The sequence below is a fragment of the Colossoma macropomum genome, unplaced genomic scaffold (assembly GCF_904425465.1).
Source record: "Colossoma macropomum unplaced genomic scaffold, Colossoma_macropomum, whole genome shotgun sequence".
Classification (NCBI taxonomy): domain Eukaryota; kingdom Metazoa; phylum Chordata; class Actinopteri; order Characiformes; family Serrasalmidae; genus Colossoma; species Colossoma macropomum.
In genome coordinates this window covers 3,797,349-3,821,254 of record NW_023494789.1, presented here as the reverse complement: position 1 = coordinate 3,821,254, position 23,906 = coordinate 3,797,349, and the positions used below count along the sequence as shown (strand labels likewise).

The window sequence follows — 23,906 nt, the reverse complement described above, 5'->3', positions numbered from 1 at the left end:
AAGTTGAAGTTTTATTTTACATTTCCGTCACGTCGTCTTCTGTGAGTTTATTGGCTGGTAGTAAAGCAGAAATCTGATTACTGTCTGACTCATGTAGACCTGGAGTTTCCACATTATCTGATCACTCAAGTGCATGTGAATGTGTTGATTGGATCACTGACAAAATCTGATTTTCTGCAGTTATCGGATCATTAAGTGCATGTAAACACACTCAATGTTGCACTCCAGAATTCTTTGGTAGCAATTGGATTTCATGATGCCCTGCACACGTTCATGAATTTTGGAGTACAGTGTAGGGCCGAGTTTTGGACTGTTCTGAAGTGGCCATCAGTGAATCCAGATCTCAGTCCAATCTAATACCTGTGGAGAGATCTCAAAGCAGCAGTAGGGAGAGGGCACCCGTCAAATCTTGGAGACCTCAGACTGCAAAAGAAGTGTGCAAGAAGCTCATTTATAGCTATAGGAAGTGCTTGACTTCAGCTATTCTTTCCAGAGGGTGTTCTAACAATAACAACAAAATCATTTTGTTGTTACTTTTTTTTTGGATATACCATGTTCTGGAAAAAAATACTGTAATATTATTAGTGAAGTGAAGAATTGTGGAAACCTACTTTTGACAATTAAAAAAAAAAAAATTTGAGTGAATCAAATTATTTTAAAGTAATTTGAAAGTAATTTGGAAGAAAAACTGCAAAGGTGCCAGCATTTCTGGTCACGACTGTATGTGTAAGCATACAGGAAGTACTGCAAAACAGTCTTGTGGTGGTGGTGTTATTGTTGTTGTTGTTTTTAAACATTTTGTGACAGTTTTCCATTCTAGCACACAAATACTGCTGAACAATTGCTCTCTCAGTACTGTCTATCTCAGGATAAGGTGTAAAAAAAAAAAAAAAGTATATACATATTATATTTCATAGTTATGCTAGTTATTCTATTAAAAATATATTGATATACAAAGGCCTCATCCAGTCTCCCGATGTTATGGTATGGTTGATAATGCTCCCTTCGCGAATTCCATTCATTCTTCCATTATTCAGTGGAGGCTCCTGTGACGGGGCTGTTATGCTCAATTTAATTCATTATATTATGACGCACAGCATAGCCAGCTTAGTACTAGGTGCACATATTTGACCCAGCTTTTTTAAATTAGTAGATTAAATAAAATGTTTGGCATTGTAATGTGTTCTTACTACTGGGTTGTGTTTGTTGTATTAATTAAAATGTTTTTGGCCTTTGCAGTTTGTTAAAAGGCCTAGTGCATGATAAAGCATCCAGTTATAAATAACTCAACTCATTAAATGTGCACCACTAAAACACAGAAAATGTATTGCTGAGAGTGTTAATGAACCACATTTTCCACCCAGCCTGGCAAATCTGGTGTTTTCTCAGAGCTCCCTGTGACTAGCCTTTGAACTAACCATTAGTGATCACATTCACAGTACAGCTCAAAATTTGTTTTTCATCGGCATCAGCTACTGCTGAGCAATGCCTTAGGTAGCAAAAACTAGGTAGCAATCTTCTTTTAAGACTATCATAATTTAAATAATTTAACCTCTTATTCTCCAGGGTATATTTTTGTTTTTCCATCTGAATTTATATGCCCAAATCATAAGGCAAATTATTCAGTAACTGCATGAAAAATGTACATTTTTATTTTATTTATTTATATATTTTTTGTAACAGCTCCCCGCAAATTAACAGAAAATCTGTTTTATGATCACACATATTGCTGTATGCTTACAATTTACTGCTGAAAGCCAAAAATCTTAGACGCTCTTTGTATTATTTTATTAAAATAATTTTTACAGAGCAGATCACTGAAGAGACGCCATCTGAGATCCAGTTTATAGCTCAGATTTGTGGAAAAATGGGTCGACTTTCAGTAGAAAAAAAATTGTGAGTTCAGCTTCTTTTATTATAAGGGTTTAAAATTACATCACCCATCTATTTGACTGGAAAGAAGACAGTTACAGCTCTCATACGACCCCCACCTTTAGAATGTAGCTTATGAAATATGAAAGTTATGAAGAATATGACGAAGTGCATTTTGAAAAGGTGGTCTCAAGGAGTTGAAAAGGTTAAATAATTAATTGTTAAAAATTGTGCGCTCGTTGGATGTTTGCTAATTAGTTTGCCATTTGAATGTTATCTCCAGCTTATGAAGCCGTGTTTGGCATTATGAAGATTCTCCACAGAGAGGATCTCCAGGTGCACAAATCACTTTTTTGTACATTACTGAAAGAGTGGAAACCCACACCAGCAGAATCTCGCTAATGTGCATATGTTTTTAGTAGAGGTCTGCACTCCCGTGGACTCCCGACACAGTATCTTGCCGCGCGGGACTAATTTTCAGTGTTGCTTGCGGGAGCGGATGGAAATCGGACCCCTTCAGGCGGGAGCGGGGAGGAGCACGCATATAGAGGAATTAATGAACAGCCTAAATAGTAGGTGATTTTTATGTAATTCATGATGAAATGCTAGTTCTGCTGCAGACAGATTTCCTTGGCTCATCTGCCAGGCTTGAAACTTTTGCCTAATCAGAAGTCAGAATGGTGTCCAGGATAAACAAACATACCGTGTACTTTTATAAATGATATTTCTATTGAGCAGAATGACTGCAACCATTTATCTGTCTGGAAAAAGGAATGTCTGTATAAGTTTCTCACTGCTCCACTGCACAAACGCTGTATGTATGAAAGGCCAGCGCGTCCGAGCTGTAGCGCTCGCATGGCTGTATGAATCAGGTATCAGAGAGATTGCGGAGCCTTCAGTCCGACGGCCACAGCTACCCAGCAAACACCAAAAATAACCGCTCTGTGGTTTAAATCCTGCTCTGTGTTTAAATGGTGAATAAATGGCGTTTGGTGAAGTCACTCACAGTGAGTCTGATGACCATGTCTGCTGTGGTTTTTCAGCAGAGAATAATGTATTCGTGAATAGACTGTGTCAGATATTGGATGTGCGCAGGCGGGAGCGGGAGAAATGATACCGATTTTCTGCGGGAGCAGGCGGGAGCGGGACTGAAAACAGTCCCACACAGACCTCTAGTTTGTAGTTGCTGAGTTTGTATGAAATAAAACAGCTCTGCACTTAGTTAACAAACTAGTAATATTCAGCTGAGCTTTGCTGAAGCGTTTACTGTAGAACAATACGCCACTTGGACTGTTTAAATGCTGTAAATGTCAGTGTTTAAGCAGAGCTGGCCTATTTAGTATTGAACCCTGTGTGGTAAGTGAACACTGCTATTGTGGTGCTAAATCGTAATTCCCATGGAAGCACTAGGGGAAATTGACATTATTGTAGAGTGAAGGAAAGTGTAGATTTCTGTAGTAAACACTGCTGTATAATATATCTGGTTTTGAGTTCATGAAATGACTGGCTGAATCAGCTCACTGAACGTGATTTTTATTTTTTGGCCTTAAAAAATGGAAGAAGAAGGAAAAAAAGCATATTAGATTGTCCACACATTAGATTACTCATATAATCGATAGAGAAACTGCCAGTAGAGAATGAAGCACTTGTACCAGCACGCCACCCACTAACATGTCACTGCCATTTTGGTATCCCTGCTGTACGGAGAACGATCCACCACCCAAATAATATCTGGTCAGTGGTGGTCCTGTGGTGGTCCTTTTCCGTTGATGGATGGGTTGAGGAGGTGGCTGGCAAATTATGCAGCAACAGATGGGCTACAGTCAGTAATTATAAAGCTACCAAGTGCATCTGATGGCAAAGTGTATATGATAAAGTGGCAAGTGAGTGTAAGTACACAGGAAATTGGTAACTGTGTACTTCACTATGCTTTAAAAACCCAGAATAAACAGTAAAGGCTATAAGTCATATACTGCTTGCACGAAATGGCTGGTCAGTAATTGGTCCTCGCCTATGACGAGCATCTGTCATATCTCTGGGGTCTAAGACTGACAGTGATTTCGCAGAAGGTTAAATGAGCCCCAGATTGAGCAGATGATGCTTGGCGGATGTGTTAACCACAGAATCTGTTTTGCAGGGTGCAGCCCTGCCATTTCTAAACATAATTGACTGCTACTGGGTTGGTGCCTTTGAGTAAACCTGTGATGCCTAGTTATAAACCATGTAGACCCAAAGATTTTGCTTTAATTTGCTCTAAGAACAAAGGTTTGCACTGGATATGTTATACTTTACTTTCTTACCAGTAGGGTTGGGCAGTATAACAGTAATAAGGTATTCCACGGTGCTTTAAAATTTGCCACACTCGCCAAACAGTGGAACATTTCACTAATCTGTCATGGAAGAGTGGGAGAAGGTTTCTGAGCTGTTTTTATCAGCTTGAAAAGCACAGCTGCAATTTTTGTAATAGTCATGATTTAAGAAAGAAAACAGATTATTTTTAGCTGTCTGGTGACGAGCGCTCGGCTACCCCGCTACAAACGCTAAACAAGTGGCCAACAACAGTGCTAAACTCTTTAGTTTCTCAACAACGTCGACTCGGTTCGGTAGGTCACTGCGGTCACTCCTACCACATCCATGTCAGAGCATATCACAGTATTCAGACACCAGCTAGACGACTGGGTTTCTCTATGCTATCGCAGTAGTTTAAGGGGTGAACCGCAGTATATCTGACGCTCGCTGTGTAAAAGGATTATCTGCAGTGTGAATCTCTCACACCAGTCACAGAGTCCTCCTTTTAGGCATGTTTAAACTGAAAGCGGTGATTTCGTGTCTTGTTTGATCTACCGTATCATCAATTCACTGTGTTTTGCCGGAGCGCTGCTTCAAGTTAGCCAGCAGCTAAAAACAGCTAGCCTGGAGAGACAGCGCTCTCCCGCTCTCCAACGCCTCACAGCTTCCTCAGTTTACTTTCGAACATGAACCACTTCTTTCTTTCACTTTCGTTGCTCGAGAATGCACTAATACTAAAATATGACGGTTTGGCGCTGTAACACGGCGCTGCAGACGTGATTTAACACCGCTGAAGTTGTTAGGATGTACAGAAAGAGGTGAGTTCACCGTAGGACAGTACAGTTACACCACTGACCTCGTCACTCACACTCGGTCACAGGAGAACAGATCGCCGGTCGCTCCACTCAAACAGGGACTGTATAACTCCGCGTTTCAGCCGTTGCTAAAGTATATTTGGTGACCCTTTTTTTACTCGTGGCCCCCTCCCTCTCTAATCAAGTCGAAAAATTCGGAAGTGCGCCCTCTCCTGGTGACAGCAGAGTAGTGTCGCTTTCCTTGCAGTAGAAAGCGCCACCAGGGCTTTCGCTAAAACGTGGAAGTGTGAGATTGGTGTATTATATCGAACATTTATCAAGCCTGTCTTATCGCTCTATCGAGGAAAAGTTATATCGCGATACTTATCGTTAACGTTTTATCGCCCAACCCTACACACAACCTTGAGTGTTCTACTGCTTTAGTACAACAGTTAAATAAATAAAGTAATAAATTAATAAACTGGGCCGTGAACGCGGCGTTTAATATGTTGTAATGTTCGCAGTTCCTTCACCAAATTATAGTTCCTTAATGAGCAGCTTGTTGCTACGTCAGAGTAACAAACTCCGCCCACTCGCTGCACAGCCGGCAGTTCGTTCTCCAGCTCCTCACAGACCAACTGACAGTTTGGGAATTTAGTGTCGTCTCATCTTCAGAGTCTGACCAAATCGACTGTCGGTCAAATGTGATCTTAAAAGTGTCCATTTTCTGTTTGTGGCAAACTAAGAAGTAAAAACGTTCAGATGGCTTGAGCGTCTCCTACAGCTGTCAAAGTCAGTGCGTCTCAGCGGAGTGATACGGTATTTGTGATATTACCTGTGATGTTTTGGCGAAATATCGGCACGGTTAGAGACGCTTCTCAACCAATCAGCTTGCGTAGCCGGAAGTAACTGTTGTATAAATTCCAAATAAACACATTCTGCTCATTTATGTTCTAAGGGGGCTCACTGATTGGTGATGTGGCAGCTCACCGCGAGATGGCACTGTTAGAAAGAGGGGAAAAATGAGAGCCAAGAAAAACCTTCGAAAAACTTAACATGATAGTGGCTCAGCGAAGGCTAAGAGCTATGCGCACCACGGAGCGCGTTCGATTTCAGCTTTTGCTTTAACACCACACGCTAGGCTTTGCATTCCAAGCCTGTGCTGTGGCATCTTTGGCCTGCTGTCAAAGCTATTGTTAGCACTACAGTCCCAAAGAACACAGAACCAGTTTGATTTCAGCTTTCTGTCATTCAAACACCAGTTAGTTCATTGTTGCTCTCAGATGTTAGTTTTTATCATCTACGCTTGTATCAGCAGAGGACAAGTTCCTCAGAATCAAACTTGCGCCGTGTGTGTGTGGCACTGTTTGGGTATGTAGCCTGCTTACTAGTTATCAGGCTACAGATCCAACACTACAACTTTGCAATTATGTCCCTTTAACGGCAGTTGTTTGACTTCACTCCCCCCCGATTGGAATCATTATCATTAAACTTTTGTCGGAGCTTTAATTAGCCAGAATCAAACATGTTCTGTGATGAGCAGAGCTGTCGATATGGTAGCTAAGCTAATGCCACCTGGATCATCTTTAACATTTAGTAGTTGTTTGATAGATGGCTTGACATTCATTGAATGGCAGCTTGAAAATTGTGCACTGCATTTGGTTATTTGGTGACCATGTGAGATTATTTTATTTTGATTATTTTCAATTTTGAAACAACGCAGGACAAGACAAGTCAAAGTTTATTTATATAGCGCTTTTTACAACAGGTGTTGTCACAAAGCAGCTTTACAGAAAAATCCGGGTTCGAGCCCCCGTGAGCGTCACCAGTGGCGACAGTGGCAAGGAAAAACTCCCTAATAGCAAGAGGAAGAAACCTTGAGAGGAACCAAGACTCAAAAGGGGAACCCATCCTCCTCTGGTTGACACCGGATAGCAAACAGCTTTAGTATAAAATATTAGAATACAAAACAGGGAAAAACAGGTGGAGCAACGGTTAATTAGATGGTTTGAGTTTATGCAGCAGCATCAGGAGGGTCAGTTCATGCGGGTGAGGTTTGCACAGCTTTGTACGGCGTGGGACTCCATGGTGGTCAAAACGGTGCAGATCAAGACAAGACAACGTTTTTTTACATCACTCATGACGATCTTTCTAGTATAGAGGCGTCTTCTGTAACTCCAAATTCCAAAACGTAGCAAGAGTGTAACACTGAAACAAAGTACTCCTTTTAATAGAGGCACTCTGCCAGGCCTCTGCAGGATCCCGTAATGCTTAGCCTTGGGTGGCAGCCTATTCCCCATCGATCGCTCAATCGATCCACAGCAGATATGGTAAAATGCAGAGCTGCTGTCGATCCGTGTGAGAGGAGACCAGATTCTTTCAGAGATGCTTCATCGTCTTCCAGAACGTAACTAAAAAACCCTGTAAACTGTCTGGTTTTCAGACAAGAAGGGGCCTTTCTGCATAGTGAACCTTGACATGGCGCCCTTCATCCTACAATTTGAAGCTTGTTATCAGTGCACAGCTCAAAAGCCAGTATTCATGATGGTTTAGGGGGGCATTAGTGCACATGGCATGGGTGACGTGCTCATCTGTGAAGGCACCATTAATGCTGAACGATATATACATGGTTTGGCAACATATGCTGCCATTCAGACGACGTCTTTTTCAGGGAAGGCCTTGATTCTTTCAGTAAGATGATGTCAAACCACATTCTGCATGTATTACAACAGCATTGCTCCATATTGCTAAACTGACCTGCCTGCAGTCCAGATCTGTCACCACTGATAACATTTGGCACATTATGACATGAAAAATAAGACAAATGAGACCCCGAACTGTTGAGCAGCTGAAATGCTATATCAAACAAGAATGTGAAAATATTTCACTTTCAAATCAACAGCAGTGTCTCCTCAGTTCCCAAACGCTTACAGAGCGCTGTTAAAAGAAGAGGTAGTGGTGAACACGCCCCCGTCCCAACTTTTTTTGGAACGTGTTGTTGGTATCAAATTCAAAATGGGCAAATTTTTTTCAAAAAAACAATAAAATTTCTCAGTTTCAACATTTGATATGTTGTCTTTGTAGTATTTTCATTTAAAAATATGGTTTGTGTGATTTGCCCATCATTGCATTTTATTTTTATTTACATTCTGCACAGCGATCCAACTTTTTTGGAAATAGGGGTTGTAAATTTTAATGTTTCTTTTTGCTGAGTAGTTGTGACAGCCCTGATCTCAATGTCTGTGCAGATGCTATACTTTGCACTGCCTCTGGTCGTTTGGATTCACAGAACCAGTTATGATAGTGACTTGTATTTTTGTTCTCTGCCAGCTTCCGCACTCTAAAGCATTTTGTGGTCTCTGCACACTTCTGATAGAGGGAAACCAGCTGAGTGTGTCTGTGGCTTTAACCTGCTTCTGAGGTCATGCATGTTGTTCGAACTACTGTGTAGCCTCAGCTTTCTCCCACGCGCCTTATTGGCTGTCGGCAAGGTTAACTACCCTCTTTGTTCGTCCGCTGTGACAGGTTTATCCTCTCTTTCCCCATCTTCATCTTTTCCAACCATTTCTCCCACACCACACTTCGCCTTCTTTCAGCCCCCCCCAATACAGTGCCCTCCCCTTGCCAGCCAAACCGATGCACATGAATGAGTTTGTTAGTGAAGCTTTTGAACATTGTTCTAAAGCTCAACCTTGAGGAAGCAGCTCTTTGAAGTGTGCCAGCATGCTTTCTGTAGCTGCTTGCATAAATTTGAATCATTTCATATCCATTGAGTTGTAAACAAACCGTAAACAAATGGTGCGACATAGCGCCATGTTTGCAGACTCCATCGGGCTAATTAGAATAAGCTCACACCTCTGTGGCAGCAACAGTGGTACTTACAGCTTAGACTCTACATTGTGTGGGAAAAAAAGACAGAAGAGGGCTTCTGGCTTCACAGTGTACTGCTTAGTTAGTGTGTTAGCATAAGAATTGAATCCTGCCTGGGCTCAGATCAGAGAGATCAGAAGATGACTGGTAGTGTTTGAGAGATGCCTAATGAGATATGGATCAGCATTGCATCCCAGACTATTTTACATGTCTCTTGTCATGTGGGAGAGTGGGGCACAAACTAACGCGGGGGAAAATGTAACATAGACTTTTTACGTAGTTCAACAAGTAGAATGTGCTTTTGATTATCGTCTCGAATTCCCATAGCATCGTCATCTTTGAATTATCAGAATAATTGGGTGGATTTCTCAAGATTCGCCCTGAAGGCTGTGGTAATACAATTGATTATTATTATTATTTAGTAATAATAATGATCTGACTGTTGTCAGAAGAAAACCTTGTATCTCCAAAATGGTAACTTTACAGGAGAAGGAAAAAACATACTTTACTTTTAATGTAAGTCAATGGAACCACAATATTTTCCAATTCATTTTGGGACATTTCTTTTAGTCAGTCCTTCATGAAATGTAAACACAATGTGAAGGACAATATGTATTTTCAAATTGTATCAAAAACTGTAAAACGACAAATATGGAGATACGAGGTTTTCTTCCGACAGCAGCGATATATCTGTCTATATATATGTGTGTGTGTGTGTGTGTGTGTACATGTATAGGTGTATGTGTATATATATGTGTGTATATATATATATATAATATATAATTAGCACATAGGTGTTTCGATAGTAAGCGAATAAAACAAAAGTATTCAGCAACTCATAATTTTTGTCCAATTTTTGTCCTCTTACTTCGAGTTTGGGGTTGAGCAGGATATGCACTGCTGCCCCTACAGGCCGGAGCTTAAATGGCATTATAGGATTAAAATTTCAGTGATTGAAATAATAAAATGTTAAGAGAACTAAATACCAAAGCTTTTTTCCATCAGGAGTATAAAGTAACAGTGTTTAAATCAAATTGGATCATTTGTTTATCGTGGTACGTGTGCAACCTCCACTTCAGTACAAGAACTGCAGTATGCAAAGTTATTAGTATTTTGTTATTAGTTATTATCTATTTATGGTGATATATTAAAATAACTGTTAAAATATTATGCTTAGATTTATGTGCATGAGTTTGATCGTACAGATGCATCAAAGATTAAATTGATGAGTAACAGAACTTTGATTAAATCTGCATGCACTTATTTTACAATCAGATTTGACCTTAGACAGTTTGGTAAATGAGTGAAGAGCCAATAGGCCAGGCTAGTTTAGGGTTAACACTGCTACAGTTAGTCATTCCAAAGTAAACAAAAAGTAAATAAATCCAAAAGTTTTTCTTTGTTTTGTTTTGTTTTTGTTTGTAATTCACAGATTCATCAAAAACACATTACAGATTTATAGATGTGATGTAAATACAGTTCATTTGCATTTTTGTCATGTAATATTTGCTCTTCAGTTTTTTGTTTAGGTTGAAAAGTTAATCTGGTTTAAACTACATTGAACTGTATTGAACAAAGTCTGCTTGCCTTGATTTACCAGACTTCTTAGCAACTGTTACAACTAACAACTCTGTACGTTAATCAAACCCACAGATGGGGTAAGTTGTGACATTTGCTCTCCTGCTGCTTTCAGTGAACTCGTGATGTTCTGGAGTCGCTGTACAACACACATGCTTCATCATGAGTCATCTTCAGCTGCACTTTCATGAGAACCGTTTCTATGGAAAATAGTGACCCACTTCCTGACACAGGGCTGTCTAAGCTCAATCTTCTGTTCTTTGTTGTCCTTTTAAAGCTAGTTGTTGTCTTGATTCTACATGCAGTCATATGTGCACCACTGAGCTGCTTTTGTTCAAATGTTGTTCAGAGACTTCCGGCTTTCAGAGGCAAAAATATTTTTTTTGATAAAAGCATCCTCTTGAGGCATTGTTGGCAAACTATTTTGACTGCGAATTATGGACTAGCTGATTGATCTAATAAAGTTTTGCCTTCTTCAGTTCTCCTTAATCATATTTATTATGTGTGTGTGTGTGTGTGTGTGTGTGTGTATATATATATATATATATATATATATATATATATATATATATATATATATATATATATGTTTTAATAGTAATAAAGCCAATAAAACCAAAGTGTTCGGCAGCTCGCGAGCCAATTTTTGTCCTCTAACGTCGAGTTTGGGTTTCAGCAGCAGGAGGTGCACTGCTGCTCCTACAGGCCAGAGCTTAAATGGCATTATAGGGTTAAAATTTCAACGATAAAAAGAAAAAAAATATGCAGAGAACTAAATGTCAAAGCGTTTTTCCATCAGTAGTGTAAAGTAAAAGTCTTTAAAACGGATTGCATCATTTGTTTATCACTGTGCATATAAAAAAAAAATACATCCACTTTAGTAGAACTGCAGTGTGCAAAGTTATTAGTATTGCCAGTTATTTTCTGTTTTTGCTATTATTTCTGATATTATTGATGTTGATATGTTGACAGTTGATGTTAAGTTTTAATTATTTAATGGCAAATCAGGGTGTTTTGGGGGGGCTGTTAAAATATTGTGCTCAGAATTATATCTTATTGTAGACAAAGCAACATTTCATAAAACACAGTGATGAGAAAATGTAGTATTAGACAGGAATCTTATTAGTATAGCACTTAGTCATCTGTGTGGGGCAGGTGTGTTGTTCTCGGTGCCCTCTTGTGGTCTGCACAAACATTTTGTTACCAATATACATACATTTAAAATGAAAGTTAAATTGTGAAACATTTGCTCCTTTTTTAACGAAACTAGGCCATTACATAAACACGTGGTCTTTCACATGCAGCACATACTCTCTCTCTCGCCTTTTTTTTCTTGACGTGCTGAAAGGCGTTGTCCCTGAGTCAGGGCTTGTCAGCCTTGCCGAAAGAGCAAGATAATGTGCTGGTGTGGTGAGGGTTGTGTTGTTGCGGTTAGCCGGCTGAGAGGTGTGTGCAGGAGGCTGCAGATGTGTGCACATAAAAGGCATGGATCGTCTGCCGCTGTTTCCTCAGGAAGCCTTCGCTATGCATGTGTGCTTTGCCCTGGCAATCTGCTACATGTGTGCAACTGAGGAAAACATGCTACTCGCGTGTCCTACATTTTATGGGACGGTCTGAAGTCACCAAGGCTGTCAAACATCGCTTTTGTTTCTGCAGGAGGCTAAAAATGGCTCTCCACCCATCACATTTTGCGTTCATTTATGCGAGACTGGTGAAGCAAGATACTGGAAATGCTTGCTTTGCGCTGCTGAAACCTGCGCTACATACTTAGGACTCATTTCTTAAACGTCAAGCACAGAAATATTAGCACTGCACACTGGTTGTATGTCCAGGTTTAGCAAGGGAAAGTGCTAATTAATGTTTATTCATTTGTTTAACATACTTAAAAACACAAGACATCCATTGTTTTTGTTTTTTGTTTTTTGTTTTGGAGATTTGGACCAGATATCACAGTAAAATAATGAAAAAATATTGTCATTACCTCTGTTTACATGCAGCCTAATCATCTGTTAATAATCAGACGAATAGCTCAATCAGAACAGAACGTAAAAGTAAATTTGTAAACATCTTAATCGGAACAGTCTAGTCTGATTGAGGCCATTTTTGGAATACAGTTTCTATCCGACTGATCGAGGTGGGTAATCTGGTAGATAATCCGTTAAATAGAAGAATAATATCCGTGTAAATGTCTGTATCTGATTACATTCCCTATCGGAAAGTTTAAGTCCGTTCTGATCTTGTTCGTCGCGTCATAGTGAAAGTTTATACCGTTCAACATGGCGGAGCAGAAACTGGTCTGCAGAGGAGACAAAGTTTATGCTCTGATCTTTAAAAGACGGCGGTGGGACGGACGTCCAGCTTATGTGTCTCAGAACACGACGTCTTCCTCTCGGCCTCCTTTAATAAGGACATGTGAAGGACGTTTTCCTGAGTCTGACATCATTTTAAAGCAGTTAAAAACACAAGCACTGCTCACTGCTGCTCATCTCACTCTGACTGGACTCACGTGATGCTGGTTGTCACGGTAACGTCTACACTAAGCGGTTCTCTATGCATGTGCGTAATTTTGGATCTGATTACTTATAGTGAGCATGTAAACAGAGATTTTCCATCAGATTGTTGAGTAGAGTGAGAATAAACACCTCAGTCTTAATCTATAAGAATGTATTCAATCAGAAATCTTTGCATGTAAACACAGCCATATTGCCCACCTGTCATAGGTACGTCATAATAACAATAGCAGCACTTTCTCTTACAGTAATAATGAGACAGTTAATAACTGTGAGGCGGATGCAAGAGCAAAGAAATTGATGTGGAAGTTGAAGCTTAATCTTTGTCCCCCCAGCACAGGCCTCACTGATCTGTACTGTTGATAAATACAGAAAGCACATGCACATCATATGCTTCTGCGCCACCTTCAGGAGGTTTCAAAGAATTACCATTCTTAATAAGGGTATAACGATCCAGTCACTAAATTGATCTGCCAATTCCTACCACATTGATCTGCTGATGGTAAGCACATGTTGAGCTGCTCTTGTATTCGCCCTGAATTGAATTTGAAATACAGCTAAAGGAATTTCATTTCCCTCATAATGTAACACCCAGCACGAGATCTGCTTCACCGACCTAAATATGCTTGCACTGTTTCAGGCCTGGGCAAGACGAAACGAAAGACGAGCGCGAGGGACACGTCTCCAACGCCGAGCACGGACGCAGAGTACCCCTCGAACGGCAGCGGAGGGGGCGGAGCCGAGCGAATCTACGACCTGAACACGCCGGCTGTGGTGAAGTTCGCCTATGTGGCGGAGCGGGACGACGAGCTGACCCTTGTGAAGGGCGCGCGCTTGCTGGTGATGGAGAAGTGCAGTGATGGCTGGTGGCGCGGTAGCTTCGACGGACAGATGGGCTGGTTCCCCTCTAACTACGTCCAGGAGGAGGAGGCCGGGGAGGACGGCGGCGATCCGCCCACCTCACTGGCCTCCCGGGCGGCCCTCGTAAACGGCCAAGGCCCCCGTGTACTACACACAGTGCAGACCCTCTACCGTTTCAGCTCAGCCGCAGAAGAGGAGCTGAACTTTGAGAAGGGCGAGCTCATGGAGGTGGTGGAGAAACCTGAGAATGACCCCGAATGGTGGAGATGTAAAAACTGCCGCGGGCAGGTGGGCCTAGTGCCAAAGAACTATGTGGTGGTGCTCAGCGATGGGCCAGAAGCAGGTGGCACGGGGCCCCGTGCCCAGCAGTACACCGGGCCGGCCCACACGGGGAGGTTTGCGGGTAAAGACTGGTATTACGGCGACGTGACGCGGCACCAGGCGGAGTGCGCATTAAACGAGAGGGGCATGGAGGGAGATTTCCTGGTGCGAGACAGCGAGTCTTCTGTGAGTATGGGGGGGTTGTACCTCATCACCATCTACCGCTGCACTGGTTGGTTCTCATGTTAGTGTTGGATCTCTAGTTTATCTGAATGGGCAGCTTCTGTTACTCAACACAAACACTTACCTGTTTAACCTGCAGCAACCAAAAGAGCCACTTAACTATTTTTGAATAATAAATAAAACATGTTTTCAGTTGTAGTACTGTTTTTTTGGCCTGCTGGGACCAGCACACCAGTTTATCACCAGTGTATTATTAGTAAACACAACAAAATGGTAACAATACCCTTTTTTCACTACTTTTTACTCACAAATAAAAGTGGAATTCCATCAGTTTCAGTGGAAACAAACTCATTCAGAAACTTGGCCGTTTCTTTGCAATAGTGGTGATGGGAACCAGAGGTTGTGAAGTGTACAATACAAATAAAGCCATTTTGTTCATTATCCAAAATAACCAGTGAGGCTACACTGCTTCAGTTTTAAGTGTAATGTTAACAATGTAGTAATAATGTTAGTAATGTAATCTGTATGTAGTGTTAATAGTGCTAAATCCATAAAAATAAGTTTCTTTGGGAACTGTTTTGTCCTACATGTACCTCTCTGCCATGAATGGATTTAAAAAAATACATTTTAGGCCAAAACACAATCTCCAGATTGTTGTGAAACAGTGTCTCAGGCACCAGGACGTTTATTTGTTACCATTTTGGATAATGTTTTCTGTGACGTAGCTTTGGTCGTCTGTTTCCCATCACCACCACTGTGGACTCTAAGGCCCAATCCTTTTAACCCCTACCCCTTGTTTTCGAGTTTCACTCTAACCCCTTGGAACTCAGTTATAAGGGGTAGTGGTTGAAATCTTGCTCTATGAAATCGGACCCTCAAATAAAAAACAAATAAATAAATAAATAAAATAAAAACATTACTTCATTAACAGCTACTAGCGCTGCTCTGTAGGCGACCCGGCCCGTCTTCAGTGATAACAGAGAAGGGAAAAGTTCAGCTTCTCACTGCTGGGCTTTAGTTACATTTAGGGCATCATATGCTTTTAAAGAGGGGGGACAATTATTATACATCATACCATAATACATTAAAACATTGCTCTGACTTTGTTTACATCTTAACAATTTAATTATGCAGAAAATTTATAAAACATTTGTGGAATTCTGCTTTAACCAAACATCCGTTCATTGACTCTTATGAATTCTTGAATATCAACCTCAGTCGCATCTCTAGGAGACAGAACACCAAATATGCAGGACCAGATTTGGGAATTGGTGTATAGGTTACTGTTATAACCGGCCTTGGTCCAACCTTGTCAGGTTGCTGATGCTCACCTGCAGATCGTGTTCTGCTGGAATGATTAAACACAACAGTTTTGTTGTCTCACACAGTATAATCTCGGACACAGTTTAGTTTTAGCAACTAAAATTTATATTACGTGCTGCGTTTGGCATAATTGGAATTTGATCCCAGATTCAGCGTTTTAAGTGTTTGATATTCAGGAAAAGTGACGCTCAGACTCTGATCATCGTTTCTCTGTCTCTCTCGGCAGCCGAGTGATTTCTCCATCTCTCTGAAGGCGGCGGGGAAGAACAAGCACTTCAAGGTGCAGTGCTGCGAGGGCATCTACTGCATCGGCCAGCGGCGTTTCAACACCATGGACGAGCTGGTAGAGCACTACAAGAAAGCGCCCATCTTCACCAGCGAGCACGGAGAGAAGCTCTACCTGGTCAAACCCCTCCAGTGACCTTCCAGCCACAAATGAGCCTTAGGACCCAAGCAGACCTCACGCTGAGCCAAGCCGTTCCTGCGCCTCCTTCCTCCTTTTCTCCTTGGTGGTTGTTTCTCACCAGCAGGTGGGCCGAAGCAAAGAGTGCCAATACAAGCAGCCGGACATTTAAAGACTATAAGTGACCCATGCTGACTGAGAATGGCGGTGCAGTTTTGTCCTTCATTTTTATCTGTTGTCCTCTTATTATTCACTTGTTCATGTCTTTTTTTTATGTTTTGTCTTCTCAGAGATGGTAGAAGGATGTTTATAATAAATCTTGCCTTCATCTAAGTGTTACAGAATCACATGCTCGTTGCCTTGGCTAGCTCGTTCTCTACTCAGAGGCACAGGAAACCCCTCGTTCAAGTTCACACGAATAGTGTTTCAACCATGCGTCTATTTTCAAAGGTACTTTGTTCTGGTACAGTTCGATGGTACAGTTCAGTGGTAGTGAAGCCCCCAAGCCTTCGCTTAGCATGCAGAGCTACTGGTGGGAGCGCAAGCCAGAGGGATAACACGGATGCTGTATCTACACGTGTTGCCAAAGAGAGACTATCGGTGACCAACAGGTACTGGCTGCCCCCTGCTGGAGACGCACGGACATGCCGACAGGAGGCCTGAGATGAATGTCAGTAGATGCTCAACCAAATGTGCCACATACACTCGTTATGTGTAAGTATATTTCTCCACGTTATTCAGACCCACTATCTACGTCAACCTGAGTTGTGCTATACCCATATTATTGTGGACACTGTCAAAAAGGGTACGATTATAAGAGAGCTTATTCTGTTGGATACGTCATTGTGCATTTACTTTCTCTGCTTTTTAAGAAGTATATGTCTGAATGTTATAGAGCATTGTTATTTAAATTCATGTTACAGCATTATGTCTATTTAAACAAGAGAATAAGGTGCATATACAGAAATTATAGCACTGTACCGACAGCAGTTGTGTTGAGAGTTGAAATACCTTTTGTTTAATTAAAGGTTTTGCAAAATAATGACAAAATGTCTCAGGCTTTTATCATTCAATGGCTTTGTATCCCAGTTGAAGCAGAAACAAAAATGTGTATCTCTTTCAAACAGGCCTGTTCACTGCTATGTCGAGGCGCCTGCACTTTCAGACAACCTACACTAGAGGGTAGCCATCTTGCTGTAAGACCCCCAGAAAGAGTCATTTCTGAAGTAGGACCAATAATGGATCCATATATACTGGAGGATCTCCTCTCCATCATTGTAGTTCACTTAAGCCACACTTAAGACTATATCACTGCTGTTGTGGAAGAAAACCTTGTATCTCCATTTTTGTTGTATCTCTGTTTTAGTTTTTGACATAATTTGAAAATAACTGTTGCTTTTTACATTGTGTGTACGTTTCGTGATGAATGGACCAAAAGAAACGTCCCAAAATGACTTGTAAAAAAGTCTGGTTCCATTGATTTACATTAAAAGTAGAGTATGTTTTTTCCTTCTCCTGTAAAGTTACCTTTTTGGAGATTTGAGGTTTTCTTCTGACAACAGCGATATGCAATAGTGACCTGTAGTCAAAGCCAAGAACACTTTTAGGCTTGAGGTAGTTAGATTTAAGCAAAACGTTCTTGCATGCAAACTGCAGTTGGCTTGTAAGTGCAGAATTAAGAAAAATATTGAAACATACAAATTTTTCAAATAAAAAATGGAAGATCTGTTGACCACTGAAAATGTTTTTCTGAAGAGCTTTTTTTGCCCACTGTGTCCAAAATTAACCATGAGGAGCACTTTTCACGGCTGGAATGGAAGATTAAAGTTTACAAAGCCAAAAAAAAAATCTTCTTTGGCTTCGATACTAGACTTTTTTATTCATTTTTTTAATTCATTTTATTCATTTTCTAATTCATTTCACCATGTGTGTAAAAATGCTTCTATTTTGCATGTCTTTTCTAATTTAATGTAAACGACAAATAAAAGGTAGTATCTTTGGAAGTTCACATGAATTTTAAAATTTCGTAGTATTTGATGTTTTTTTTGTAAGAAACCTTTTTGTAGAAAAGGCATTAACATGGTCAGTTTCACAAATTTGCTTCAATTTGAATAATATTCTAGAAACCTTTTTTTCAAGGTGCTAAATTTTTTTCTGTTTATTTCCAGGTTTGAATGAAAAAATATCAGATTTTCAATGTGGTCTCAGACTTTTAGACTTTTTATATGCACTCTTAGAAAAGATGGTTCTTCAAGGGTTCTTTAGTAAAGAAATGGTTCTGATTAAATGATTCTTTGCATTGTGAAAGGTTTCTTTAGATTGATGGGGACTGTGCTGGATAACTGCCAGTTTCCACTGTACTCCATGTAGTTATTGAATAACCTTAATATGTAATAAGCCTTGGATTTTAAGAGAATGAGTTTTGTCAAAGATCTCGTTAGAGCTCTAAATCGATCCTCCCCCAAAAAAAAGATTAGACTCAAATGAGAGTCGAAGCTTTCCACACAGAAACGTGGACGTTTCCCTGAATCCACATCCACAGGGAGTGGGAACTGTTCTGCTGTCACTGTATAGACAGCCTGTCTGAAAAAATACATCCTAACACATCTATAGCCCAGCAGTGCTTTTAGACTGAGTGGAAAAAGTAAAATGTTTTTGTAATGGAAAAAAATGGCAAAACATTTGTCCACCTGAAGGAGCTGAAAGAGGAGTAAGTAAGTAATGTTTATTTATATGCCGCTTTTTACAACAGGTATTGTCACAAAGCAGCTTTACAAGGAAATCAGCATTACAGAAAGAAATCTGGGTCCAAGCCCCCATGAGCGTCGCCAGTGGCGACAGTGGCAAGGAAAAACTCCCTAAGAGAAACAGGAAGAAACCTTGAGAGGAACCAAGACTCAGAAGGGGAACCCATCCTCCTCTGGTCGACACCGGATAGTAAACATTGTTAGTACAAAAACAGGGAAAACAGGTGGAGCAATGATTCATTTGATTAGTTTAGTTCATGTAGCAGCATCAGCATCAGTGGGGTCAGGTTGTGAGGGTGAGGTTTGCACGGTGTTGTACAGCAAGAAGCTCAATGGTGGTCAAGCCGCTCCAGAGGGCTGGCGAGCAGTGGCACCCGATCAAGGCAGAGAGGCAGCAGCATCAGAATGAACAGGATGGGCAGCTGTTCAACTCGGCAAAGGAAAGAAAGAAAGGAAAAGAAAAACACACAGAGAGTCAGTTCTGTAATGAGTGACTGACAGAACTGCGAGTCAGTTCTGTAATGGGTGTCAGTTCCGTAATGAGTGACTGACAGAACTGTGAGTCAGTTCTGTAATGGGTGTCAGTTCTGTAATGAGTGACTGACAGAACTGCGAGTCAGTTCTGTAATGGGTGTCAGTTCTGTAATGGGTGACTGATCACAGATTACAGTGTTAGCAGAGACTCTGGCAGGTATAGAACTAACAGGGAAAGCCAATCACCAAAGGCTGGAATATACCAGTAAGTTTTTAGCCTAGACTTAAAGACTGAGGCTGTGTCTGAGTCCCGAACACTGACTGGAAGATTATTCCAAAGCTGGGGGGCTTTGTATGAGAAAGCTCTCCCCCCGATGTAGCTTTATTACTTCTAGGTACTAATAGTAATCCCTCACCTTGTGATCTAAGTAAGCGTGATGGTTCATAGTGAGAGAGAAGTTCACTCAGGTACTGAGGGGCGAGTCCGTTTACAGCTTTATAGGTCAGTAAGAGAATTTTATAATCAATGCGAAATTTAACTGGTAACCAGTGTAAAGTTGATAAAACTGGGCTGATATGGTCAAACTTTCTGGTTCTTGTCAGACTCTGGCTGCAGCGTTCTGGACTGACTGAAGCTTGTTAAGGCTTTTGCTGGGACATCCAGCCAGCAGGGCATTACAGTAATCTAGCCTTGAGGTAATAAATGCATGAACTAACTTTTCTGCATCCCGTAGAGATAATGCATTTCTCAATTTAGCAATATTGTGGAGATGCAGGAAGGCTGTTCTAGTAATATTAGTTATATGTGCGTCGAAGGAAAGATCAGGGTCTATAATGACACCAAGGCTTTTTACAGATGAGCTTGATGCAACTGAGAAATTGTTAAGTTTAAGTGTTAAATTAGACAGTTTGTTTCTAGCCTCTTTTGGACCAAAAAGTAGAACCTCTGTTTTATCGGAGTTAAGAAGGAGAAAGTTGCTCAACATCCAGTCTTTTATGTCTTTTATACAGTCTTCAATCTTGCTAAGTTTAATTTTATCATCCGGTTTGCTTGCTAAGTATAACTGAGTGTCATCAGCATAGCAGTGGAAATTTATGCAGTGTTTACTGATAATGGTGCCTAGTGGTAGCATATATATTGTGAATAATATAGGTCCTAAAACAGAGCCTTGTGGAACACCATACTTTACTTTTGCAAGGGCAGATGATTCACCGTTTACATTAATGAACTGATAGAGATCATTGTGGTAGGACCTGAACCAGGAAAGAGCTGTTCCTGTTACCCCTACAAGGTTTTCTAGCCTTTCTAGTAAGATAGACAGTGTGGTCTATTGTGTCAAATGCCGCACTAAGATCGAGGAGGACTAACAAGGACACATTTTCTTGGTCGGAGAATAGTAATAGATTGTTTACAATTTTTACTAGTGCTCTGTACTATGATGTGGCCTGAAACCAGATTGGAATTTTTCGTGTATTTGATTCCTATGCAAATAGGAACTTAATTGTTTTACAACAACCTTTTCCAAGATCTTAGATATAAAAGTGAAAATGAGTGCTGTCACTGTATTATAGCCAGTAAAATCATTACGTTCTCTGGCAAACTCTGCCTAATTTCCTCAGCCTGGCAGTCACTGCACAGCAACCGTTGCTATCCGTCATTGCCTCAAACCTTCAGTTTGTAATCAGCTTGTCAGTGTTTGAATTTGAAGCTCCAGTTGGGGATAGAAGATGCAAGTGGGGACGTTTAAAAGTGATATTCCAATATAAATTCATATAATTTAGACAGCTTGTGGTGGTCATTGTTATTAGTCAGCATCGAATTTCATAATATTACAGTACATCTGTTAGAAACATGGTGGGGCTCATTCTCTGTCTGCTAAACACAACAGCTCACTGGTACAAATACTGAATTTTGATTATTCTCTGATGCTGCGTATTGAATGTACTTCTCTAAGACTGTGATATTTCCAACCCACTTGAAAAATAAATGCCACCATGTCCAGATTTACATGATCAGTCATTTTGTACAGTTATGATACTCTGACTATACAATAAAACAGCTTTCTCTGGTATTTTGTTATTGGTACAAGCCCTCTTACATGCTCGGTCAACAGCTGGTGTAATAAAGCTGGCATTATGTCTTTAGGAAAAGCCTTTAGTGGATAAACTCAGGAGAACTCTGGAAGATGGGCTTTTTCTTCGGTGTGTGTTTTGTAGCCCGAGAGTAGGATAAACAGTGGGAGGCTGATGCTGCACTGTAGTCAAAGCCATCACCATCCCCATACAGAACTGTGGAGAGATAAAAAAAAAAACAGAAATGTTACTTATTTTGCTTTTATTTTTTCTTTAAGCAAACATTATGGGACAGACAGTAATGAAATCACCTAATAAATTAGTTATTAAGTAATTACATGATAAAACTAATGGCACATATGATAAAAATATATAATTTATAAATTGGTAAATGTAGCAAGAGAACACACGACTGTCATGTCAGTGCCTGGCAGTTCCCCTCAAGGCCTCTAGAGGTCTCTGTTGCTTCAATATTCGTTGTTTTCTATGTTCCAGTTCTACCTTTACTTTGATTACTAGACTATTTAAATCCTGACCTCATGGCGCTCTGCTGGTGTAAACCTCCTCGCTGATGGATTATAGTGGAAGTGTTTGTTTTGTTGTTCTTGCTTGGGTCACTTGCTGTTCGGACGTAGTGTTGGTTCATTTTTACTGCTGTGCCACTAATAATGTTCCGACTGTGAGTTTAGATTTTCTCATAATTGCTCTCAGAGCCCCCCACCTGCCAGTGGCTCGGGCCCCTGGGCATGCACCCTTAAAACCTATTGGGTGGTCCGGGCCTGACAAAGGGTCTGTGTGAGGTTAGGAAGACAGTGTATTAAAAATGGAGAAAAGAACAGCAGATGTTTTTTCAATCTTTTAAAAATAAGAGGCGAACTTAATATGATTAGCAAACTCAGGATTAATGGTAATTTTATGAGTTTTTCATGTTCCTAACCGAAAAGAAAAAGGTTGCAAATGACTTTAATAACATGTGCTCCCGAGAATTACACATAGATGAAACTAAAGAAGCGATTAAAAACCTGATAAATCATAAATCACCAGGATGTGATAGTCCGACTTCGGAATTTATAAGGAATTTATAGACCCCATATCTCATTTCATGCTTGCAATATATGGATATGAGGCTCTTGAAAAAAATCAGCTGCCCACTTCATTAAAACAATGTGCCATTACTGTGATTCCTAAGCCAAACTAGGACCTTCTGCTTCTTCATTACGGACGTCCAATAATGCTGTCAAACAGTGACTACAAACTTCTGGCTATTGTTTTGGCAAAAAGGCTAAAGCACAGAATTAATGAGCTCATTGATTAATCCACTGAGGTTTTCTGAAAGATCGTCATGTTTCCAGTTACATCAGACTCGTGTTGGACCATGTTAGATATAAAGACCTTCTTAACGGCATCGTATTGATTCTTTTTTTAGATTTTAAAATGTATTTGACTGCATTAGGCATTCATTCATACAGGAAATTTTCAATTTGACTCCTTTTTATTAGAGCTGTAAAAACGCCACGCAGATAAGGTAACAGCTCAGTTAAACTCCTTCACCAAGATTTGATGTAAAGCGAGGTATTCGTCGAGGTTGCCCGCTAGCACCTCTATTATTCCCGTTAACATCTCAGATTCTAAGCGATCTGATAAACCAAAGTCAGTTCAGAGGAATAAAAACAATAAACACAGAACAGATCACAGGCTTTACACGGTACTGAGAGTATGTGGAGCTGTGCAAAGGAGGATGGAACAGACTATGACATATTAGCAGATAGCCTAGCATATATGAGCATAGCAGTCACTGAGGTAGCAACCAGAGCAGCGATATACAGTATCCAGTATTTGGTTCATACAGTAATTCTAGCAGCTAACAGTGTTACAGTGAAGTAAAATGTGCAAAAATGCAAGTATTCAGATCTACAGTCATATCAAATGAAGTACTTCAGTGAAGTGCAGTGATTATATTTAAATACAGTTTTCCAGACATAATGTGGAACTGCAGGAAGTGGGGAGTGAGTTGGTCCTGTATTGTTATGTATGTGTGTGTGTGTGTGTGTGTGTGGGTGTTATGTGTGTGTGGCAGTGATGCAGCTGCTCAGGATGCTCTCTATAAGATTAAGATTAAGACCCTTATTAGTCCCACAAACGGGGAAATTTCACCTCTGCTTTTGACCCATCCGTGCAGTGAAACACCACATACACACTAGGGGGCAGTGAGCACACTTGTCCGGAGCGGTGGGCAGCCCCATCCACGGCACCCGGGGAGCAGTTGGGGGTTCGGTGCCTTGCTCAAGGGCACCTCAGTCACGTACTGTCAGCTCTACGGGATCAAACCAGCGACCTTCCCCTATTATGCGTCTGTAGAAGCTGGTGATTATGGTGGGTGGGAGATGAGCTTTATAATTAAGGGAAATGTTGGCTTTAAAGTTCTGTGATCAAATCAAAATTATGAAACTCCTGTAAAAGGTACAAATATAGTGGCATTAAGATTCCTGAGTAACATAATCTTAAAACTGAGGCTGATTCCATCAGGGAGAAATTTAACTCAAGGTTGGCAAAACTTCTCAGTCTCCAAGGGAGATGTTTATTAACTAAAGCGGAGGGTCTTTCTCGT

General features: G+C 40.6%; 1 protein-coding gene across 2 annotated transcripts in view; it reads left to right on the top strand.

Moving 5' to 3' along the window:
• nck2b (NCK adaptor protein 2b) overlaps positions 1 to 17,048 on the top strand; it is a 79,867-nt gene extending 62,819 nt beyond the window's left edge. For both annotated transcript variants that reach the window (XM_036569812.1, XM_036569813.1), the window contains exons 3-4: positions 13,554 to 14,281; positions 15,828 to 17,048. In XM_036569812.1, the coding sequence (XP_036425705.1) occupies positions 13,554 to 14,281; positions 15,828 to 16,022 (923 nt within the window). In that variant the 3' untranslated portion in view covers positions 16,023 to 17,048. The remainder of the gene's footprint in view (positions 1 to 13,553; positions 14,282 to 15,827) is intronic.
• The last annotated feature ends 6,858 nt before the right edge of the window (positions 17,049 to 23,906 follow it).